At 33.1% G+C, this 9,093-nt stretch overlaps 1 protein-coding gene across 2 annotated transcripts in view; it reads right to left on the bottom strand.

Annotated features, from left to right (window-relative positions):
- Positions 1-565: 565 nt before the first annotated feature.
- The window catches only part of LOC141841692 (COP9 signalosome complex subunit 2), a 16,046-nt gene continuing 7,518 nt past the window's right edge, over positions 566-9,093 (bottom strand). The window contains exons 4-12 of one of the 2 annotated variants that reach the window (XM_074729873.1): positions 4,113-4,353; positions 3,935-4,009; positions 3,725-3,859; positions 2,978-3,165; positions 2,778-2,846; positions 2,609-2,699; positions 2,405-2,539; positions 1,233-1,345; positions 566-1,135 (exon numbers count right to left, since the gene is read on the bottom strand). In XM_074729873.1, coding sequence (XP_074585974.1) covers positions 1,045-1,135; positions 1,233-1,345; positions 2,405-2,539; positions 2,609-2,699; positions 2,778-2,846; positions 2,978-3,165; positions 3,725-3,859; positions 3,935-4,009; positions 4,113-4,353 — 1,138 coding nt within the window. In that variant the 3' untranslated portion in view covers positions 566-1,044. The remainder of the gene's footprint in view (positions 1,136-1,232; positions 1,346-2,404; positions 2,540-2,608; positions 2,700-2,777; positions 2,847-2,977; positions 3,166-3,724; positions 3,860-3,934; positions 4,010-4,112; positions 4,354-9,093) is intronic. The other variant, XM_074729874.1, reaches the window with a different exon arrangement.

The raw sequence follows: 9,093 nt of genomic DNA on the forward strand, positions 1-9,093 counted from the left end.
TCATTATATCAAGACTCCCCCTCACTAATCCAGTTCAATGGAGATCAAATTTGTACAATAATTAATCGAACCCATCATATGGAAATCTATGCCACGTGTTAGTAAATTATACACTCTTGTAGCTTGTTTTGTCACTAGATTTGGTTAGTTTCATAATAAGAACTAAGGTGTATATATTTGGAGTTGATGGATCAAATGTGCAAGTCTTTATCATATTAAATAAGGAACATGAACGCATAAAATATGTTCTTTAAATTACGTATAAATTTTTTTAACAAGATCTATGAATTAACGTTAAAATATTTTTAAAAAAAATTAAAATCCACATATTATAATAATTTGTTTTTCAAATATAAATTTATAAATAATAAAAACAGAATTTAGCATTTTAATAATTTTCTACTAAGGAATATAAAATTAAAACGACAACAAATCAAATATTTTTAGTTAAATTTATAAATTACAGGGATAAAATGGGAATATGAAAAAGAAGTGTATGTTTTTCTTCAAAAGAATGCTAACAACAAAGAGAACCACCGACACGCCATTTGATAAATGATAATGCTGGATAAAGAAGGATGTTTGTTTTAGATCTAAAATGAAACAAAAGGCTTATCGACGAACCTCGAGAAGCACAGCCCAATTTCTATTCATCATTTGACAAAAAATAGCCAAGACTCCAACAATATCTGATGAATAAATGACGACAAATCCGAGGCCACACCCCCTACGAAATTGCACCCCTCGGCAAGGGAGTCAATGTTCCATACATGCGAGCAACACCGAAGCAAACAAGGCAGGCCAAATATGTTCTCTCCCAAATCATTATCCATGCACCAACAAAAAAAAGGAATCCAGTATCCAAACCGGTTTCTCGGGCAAATCATCATTTTCAATGAGCAAGTCCTGTATAGCACCCACATCATGTGGGCATTTTTACCCAACCCAACAAAAAGGAGCCAAGGACAGCATACAGTTTTTAAGTATTGAGATGTAGAAGCTAATCCAAATGACTCCATTGCAAGTGGAGTTAGCTCTTCAGCCTCATGCTATCTTATTGGAAACAGTCTGGTATAGTGATCTAAGCTGAGTATTCCACTTGTCTATTGCAGTATACTTCTTCATGCCCTTGGAACTGTACAAAAACCATCAAATCAAGGTAGCGCATCATGCACAAGGAATCATTTTTCCTTAAGAAAGGTGGGGAAAATCAATGGGTGAAAAAATGAGACCTGTTGCTCCGCTCTAACAGCATGTTGACTTGATCAATGTGACCTTGGATACGGTTGTCCAAAATCAAGGAGACTAATAGCTGCTCTACGTCTTTCTCCGGCACATTGAGTTCCTGAAAATGGAACTGAGTTTACATACAATTCCAAATGAAACAAACAGCAGCCAGGTCCAAACGATCACCAAAATTGGAAATACATGCTGATGATGTAAGGAGTCAAATAGGATCAGTAATACCTTCCTTGGATAATGTAGGTACGTGGTAGTAACAAAGGGATGAAAGTGGCAGGACATGTATTCAAAATTTATAGCAGAATTCACTCAAATCTTGCTCAAGAAAATCAACATGAATGTCATGAAAGCTAGAAATTTGCCAAGGGCACATCCAAACCTCTGAATCATATTTGATCAAAAGCACATTAGCAAATTTATAAATCACTTCAATAGTTAAACCCTTGATTCCAGAAACTCTAGTGCAAGTCCCAAAATTACCCAATAAAATAAGACCAGCCTCCTTAAAGACTTGGAAGGTTGGATGAATGCACAAAATGAAAGAAAAGGGGGAAAATATTTGTATTTTGGAGTGATTGAAAAGTGGAAACTCACTCTTTACAGAAGGGAAACAAGATGAATGAAACACTTGTATATCCTTATCTGACTATAATACACCTATCAATATTTACTTGACCGAGCCCTTGACTCAACAAATTTGTAATGTTTAATCTATCACTATTTACTCAACCCTTGCCCTTTCCTCAAATATTAGACTGATTAATTCCAAGGAAAATTTCTATTAGTACTCATATCATCGACCAAAGAAGTTGCAGCTCATTTCTTATACTTTTTAGTTTAATGAAGTTTGGAACATGTGAGAAGCAATTCACAAAATTATGATACTAATTCTACTGAAATTAAGAATAACAGGAAATTCTAAAGTGTTTTAGATTCAATTGTCATCCTATGTTGAAACTTGGAAAAAGTTCCATACCCCTCTGCCATTATCCTTGATGCTCACGGAATTATCCTTGTGCAATGTGAAAGGGAAAACTAAGCAACGAGAACAATAAGTGCCTTTTCTCACTCCAAAACTATAGTAATTCAACTGGAGTGAGGAAAATCTAAAAGCAGATAGCATGTCTTTTCCAGAGCAATGATAACTATGGATATCAATAACCTTTGAAATGAATGGAATCCTGATTCGTGTGTATGGTTTTATGAGCTTAAGGAGAACTTGAGTTCTGATATTCTTCAAAAGATCTTCAATGTAATTTCTGATGAAAGGATCATCCATAATGGTTCTTCTGTTGTTCTGTAAGGATAGCTCGGCATCAACTACTGCATTTCCAAGTTAAATATTAACAGCATATACACAAGGTACCTTTAAAATCTTTTCAAATTCTAATATCTCATTGCGCTGATATGCTGCTATAAGGTTAGTCATTGCCAAAATTTCAGGGTCGTTTTTGTAACTGCATAAAGGTTCCAAGTGAGCTTAAGCAAGATCATGTGAATGAAATTGGCAATCACAAGGGTTCAGGTATTCTTACGGCTTTGCCTCTTGTCCATCAAAGGGATTCACTTCAGATTGCATCAGCATGTTTGCAAGAACCAAATACCTGTAATACAATTTGAGACAAAACCACAATCTGCATTTCATCAACCTTGGAACCAAAATACCCGTAAAAGTGGACAAAACCATATTCTGCATTTCATAAAAATAAATAAGAATAATAAGATATTTATATACTTGAGACATTGGATACGGCGCTGATTCCCAGCTTCATCATAATTCTTGAAGGCGTCAAAGAAATCAGTGGCTGCTTCTGCCCATTGTCTCTCAGCCATGTGCATTTTCCCACCACATTCATGAATTATACCCATGATTCTTGGATGAGGTATTGCTGACTTAATGGTAAGAGCTTTTTGGTACAGTTGCTGTGATCAATACATGTAGCAGATATAAATACATTTTATTTCAAGCCCTTAAAATAGACAAGAGAAAAGTTCAAGATCAAACAGTGATCATAAACTCAACACGTGAACATGTGTCCATGTATCTACTTTTGTCATCATAACCAAGGGATAATAAGATCTTGTATGTTGAGAAATAAAAAAAATCAATGATTAATAGCTGTCAGCAATCACATATAAATTTACATGTAAGTTTAAATATTGAAACAAACTCATAAAATCATAATAAATAGGATCACCTCACTCAACTTGAAGAAACTATATTTGAATTAACCTTGGAATCCATCTATACTTCACTACTATCATATTGATTATGAAATTTGCAGTTTTGTGTCAAATGAAGCAATTTCTCTTCATAATCTGATCAAAATTTTCTCACAATTAAACATTCCAATCAAAGCATTAGACTTGTTATCTGATGCATTGCCTAGCCAAAGCTAAGTCAAGCATTTAACCACATCTTCGACATAAAAAAGAGTAAAATGAGAAAGCAACAAAGCAATACTGCAAAAGAAGATCCCACCTTAAGTTTCTTGTTATTCTTGGTCTGAGTGTACATTTGAATTTCAATAGCATAGACCTCTAAAAGCTGTGTGCCTTTCTTTTGATCATCAGTACCATCTTCTCTTTGGCAAGATTTGTGGAGTTCTTTTAGTATCTGGATGCACCAATGCAACAGTTCAACAAATTAAAAAGCATAACTTCGAGGTATAATTACAATTCAGAGATCCACCTTATTCATTCTTCCATATTCTTGCATGTCAAACCAAATTGTGCAAAGTTTAAGATTTGTCTTGAACCAAAGTCTCTGCAGAAACTCATAAGAATTAGCTGGCAATCCACCAGATCATTATGATAAGGAGTCACTCTTTTTAAGAACATGAAAGGACAAAATTTTATTAGCCAGTAACCTCATTCTTTGCCTCCTCAAGTGCCTTCAGAGTCATCTCATAGAACTCTTGCAGAAGACTGAAGTTCTGATTTGCAGAACCAGAAACAAAATCCATTATGCTGTTTATACATTTTTCACTATAATTTCGTGTAACAGCAGATTTGATGTATGTCAGCATCTCCCTGTAGGCTTCCATCATCTCCTTATATTTGCCTAATCTATAATAAAGTTTGACTGTTTGCTTTAGAGCTTTAAATCCCCTGTTTAAAAAGCAAAACAAGTCAGTCCATATTTGCAATTTATTCTCAAACAATCATTGAACATCAGCCTAACACAAGATATCCAAAATCACATAATTTCCAAATAGTGGTGAATAATTTGATTAAAGCTGCTAGTACAACTTACCTAATCTACAAGCCAAGAAATGTTTGGGACACACTTTTCAAGAACCTTACCCATCAAAAAAAATACAAAGAGCGTGAAGGTGGTCATATTTGATTTAGATTTACCAAAAGAAACTTGATTGTAAACACACACACACAAGATTTTAAAAAATGCCTAATAAAATGTCAAAACATGTTAAGATTTACATATAAATACAGTACAACACCACTGGGCTACTTCAGTGAACTAAATTAGGATGTAGTGAGATGAACAATGACACCATTAGACTGGAATAGCATTAGGATTTTTTTCTTTCAATTTCAGTATTTCACAAAAAAAAAAACAGGTTCCATTAATATCTCTAAGCTACGTCTGTTAATTTAACATAATTTGACAATGTAAATTTAGCATGAATTAGAAGTGATCCACTTCAATTTATTCTTCAAGAAAGGTTAGTAGTAGGGAGGCATAATAGGCTGTGTTAATAACAAAGAAATTCACACATGATGAAGGCTACTTATAAGTAGGCTCACATAAAGTTCATTGTGATTAGCAATTGAAGTTGATCTTGTAATATAACACAGATGTACTAACAAACATTAGAATATGGAGCATATGTGTTATATAAACAATGACCTTCTTTGTAATAAATGTCAAATGTACATTAGATTTCAATTTCAAGATTGCTAGATGAAACCTTCTAGATCAGAACCCATGCTGATGTCTAATGTGCGACCCCAATTAAATATTATCTTTAATAAAGGATCCTTAAGGAAAGCATAAGCCCATGAACTAGTAAAACCATAGTTTGCAAAATGGTATAGATATCGGAAACCAACTATGACAAAGACATCAGTATCAAATCAACAGAACTTAAATCGGAGAAAAAAGATAAATTTAACAATAGGAAATATAAAAAATAAGGGAAAATCATAATGAAATTATTTAATATATGAGATAATTATATATGTATCGAGTAGATAATATCATAATAATTAACTATGATATAATAAAATTAATTGAATCATAAATAATTATTTTAAATCATCAATAATATCATATGTAAAATATATAATATTAAACTATTAGGTATTAGTACCAAAGTTTCAAAAACCACATGCAAGGGGTATATAGTTGACCCATGCATAGTGCACATATGATATGCGGTGGCATATGTGGATAAAAAAATATTAAAAATTGTTATTTTGTTAGCTAAAGTGTTTATCGATTACAAAATAAGTGTTTAAATTAGTACTTACAAGGTCTAAGCTACCAAATAGGGCAACTTAGAGTTTCAAGCTAAGTTAGTTCGCCTAAAATTGGTTTAATGAACCAAAGAAGATTTCTTAATTGTGCATGCTAACCCCATTTGTGGTCATGCAACCGTTATATAATCCCCTTCAAAATCTACCTTGGCTAGAAAGTTTTTTAAACCACCATTAATACTATTAAATTTCTTCTTATTTTTATTATATAATACAAATCCAGATTCCAGATTTATTTGAGTATTATAGAATTTATTCAATATTACATCAATATCTATTTAGTATTAACAAATACTAGAGCAATTTAGTAGTCACTAGTAAATCTATATAATAACTGAAGGAGTTCGTATTATGTATTCCACATAATTCTAATAACTATACATAATAAATAAATAAGACCAAAGTATTAATTACATTAGATTATAAGTAATAACACCATTTTATTATTTGGAAGTAGAAAAATTCAGCAGTAATAAATAATATATTATCTACTATTAAATAAGAATCTGAAATCTTACTATAAAATGTAGCCATCTAGGTTTTAATAGAAAACATTTTATTATAAAATGTACTCATCTAGACTAAGAAGAATATGCAATTTTACTATAAAATGTAACCATCTAGGATTTGATAAAATAATAAGATTAATGGCAAAAAATCAAGAAAGCATCTCTTATTATCATTATCACCAAAAGAGCATCCCACTTTGAAAAAAATATCAAGATAACGCTCCACCTATAATTTTCTGCCCAAAATATCTCTGTGACCTCCACCTTGGAGCCACCGCCTTGGAGTTGCTTTGGTCAAAGCTGCTTCAACCTTGAAGTTGTTTTGACCAAACGTCCTAGTTTTGGTTAAAATAGCACCACCTTGGAGTTGATTTGTACAAAGCAGCTCCAAGGAGGTGGTGTTTTATGCAAAGCAACTCCAAGGTGATGCTGCTTTGTACAAAGTGCTCCATAGTAGAGCACAAAAGCATATTTTGGACAAAATTATAAATGGGGCACTGTTTTCATAATTTTTGCAAGAGAGACACCCTTTTGGAGATGTAGATAAAAAGGCACTCTTTTGATTTTCTACCAAGTTTAATTGAATTTTTGTTTACCAGACTAGTTTGCTTTTTCATGTATATTATAATTAAATTGATGGCATGCATGATTTTGTATTCTCATCTGATATATTGGTTGTTGATAAAATAGAAACTCTTTGAATTATTAAATGCCACAGTTACTAAGTTTGGCAGTAGCTAACTGTTATATGATATACATCAAATGTCTTGCCTATTACTTTGTACCATTTAAAAGTATAAGTTGTACACCATAAAACTATTATTAGTTGTAATATATTTTATCCACTTTTTTACTCTTTCCTCTTGCACTAAACACCTTTCCTTTCCCATTTTGGTGACAACATTACTAAGGAATTTCAATCGTTACAAAATACAGACAACAATGACGACACTGTCATAGATGATTCAGATTCACCCCACAATGCTCCTCTAGCCTCTTGAATATCATCACCCATCTTCTGATCTCTTTTTCTCTTTCTGGGTTCAGTTAAAAGGCATCAGAATAAGACCATGATTATCAAAATCGGTATTGATTTCTAGATCTGATGGTGAAAACATCCAAGTATTGGTAGTATCGGCTTGCTAGCACAAGTGATCAGACACTCATTTGAAAAAAAAATCACAACAGGTGAAAAATCAAATAACTTGATATACGACAAATGATATTCAATCATAATAATAGAGTTAAATATAGTATATTTCTAGATATATATTAATAATATGAGTTAACAATGACTATATCCATCTCCCATAAACTCTAGTATTAAGCTATTCAAGAAACAATTTATATTGACTTATCAAATCAATTTACATCCATCAATTTAATCTATTTTCTAGCAGAGTTAAATAGTTTTGTATATATTGGATCTATATGAGTTTTGTATTTGATAATTATGTGTTGTACAAATCTTTTAGATCAACTAATACTCAAAAAAGTCATCCAATTTCAGAAGATTTATGTTGATCATTGACCAATTTCTACAACTATTCAGCAGATCCAACCTTCTTTTTTTATTCTGATCAAATCTAGCAAATTTCCTTAGATTTTCAAACATGACAATTACAAAATTGGATCACCATTGGCCAAACCCATTAGGACTCAGATAATTTGGACGTGGGTCAGCCAATTTCAAAAATGTTGGGTAAAGCATAGTTGAAAGAAATACATCCAAACAAGAAATACGGTAGTTGTGAGCCACAATAAAGTGAAACATCTAAAACTGTGAACAGGTAGAGATACTATCAACTAAGAAAAATCAACTCTAACCAGAGCGAAATTAAGTTTCAACCTCATACCATGAACACTTGTAGTTCAAAATACAATGAAATTTCTATTTTCTCTAGTGTCTTTAAAAATATAAATGCAGCATCGACTAACAAGCACACATTGTCTTTAAAAATATTGCGGCATACACAACATTCTTTGTTGCTTTTCTTGGACCAGCACAAGCGATCATCTGTATCCTAAAGGTCCTTTGGAATTAGAGTAAAAATGGAAGAATGGTTCTCTCACCAAATAAACACTCGTATTCTTTTGAAAGGGGAGCTATGTTGTCAAACACAAGGATAATCTGAGCCCCAAAAAAGTTTTCTTTTTGCTAAATACTTTCGTTTAAATTTACTCTAGATAAGACCAACCAACCATACATGAGCAAAAATTTTCATTCCACCTACTGAGCAACGCGCGAGAAGCTCCAATACCTAGTATGCAAGTGGATGAGTCATTTTGAAGTTCTTTCATCATGATCGTCTTTTGTGACCCTGAGCATCTTCATCAAGAAGGGCAAAACTCTTCTTCCCAAGCCATGAGTATCTTCCATCTTCATCACAAGCATCTTCCACATGGACAAAACCCTTCCTCCCGAGTCATGAGCATCTTCTGCTAAGTATCAAACTTCTTTAGCAAGATGACTCCTCCAATCAAGGTGTTCTCTCTAGTACTACTACACTTCTTATTCCTCCTCTTCTCCTTTCCCCTCCTCTTATTTGAATTGACTAACACAGTTTATCAGCATAACCAAAAATGACACCAAAATTTTTTCATGGCGGTCACGCATCAAAATCCCAACACAGAACAAGACTTTTATACATCAAATTCAACATCTAAGTATTCAGAGATGAAAAACAATGTGCTAGTGAATTAGTTAAACCAAATTGCATCCAAATAAGAAAACAATGTGCTAGTGGAACGCCAACGCTTCGCCGGCGGCGGCGGCAGGAGGAGATGCAGCGGTCTCCTGAGCTGCCGAAGCGAGAAGGCAGTAAGCGTCGGCCCCAAGCCC

This window comes from Curcuma longa, chromosome 11 (assembly GCF_044706935.1).
Source record: "Curcuma longa cultivar G26 ecotype Majalengka, Jawa Barat chromosome 11, ITB_CL_G26_1.1, whole genome shotgun sequence".
NCBI classification, from domain to species: Eukaryota; Viridiplantae; Streptophyta; class Magnoliopsida; order Zingiberales; family Zingiberaceae; genus Curcuma; species Curcuma longa.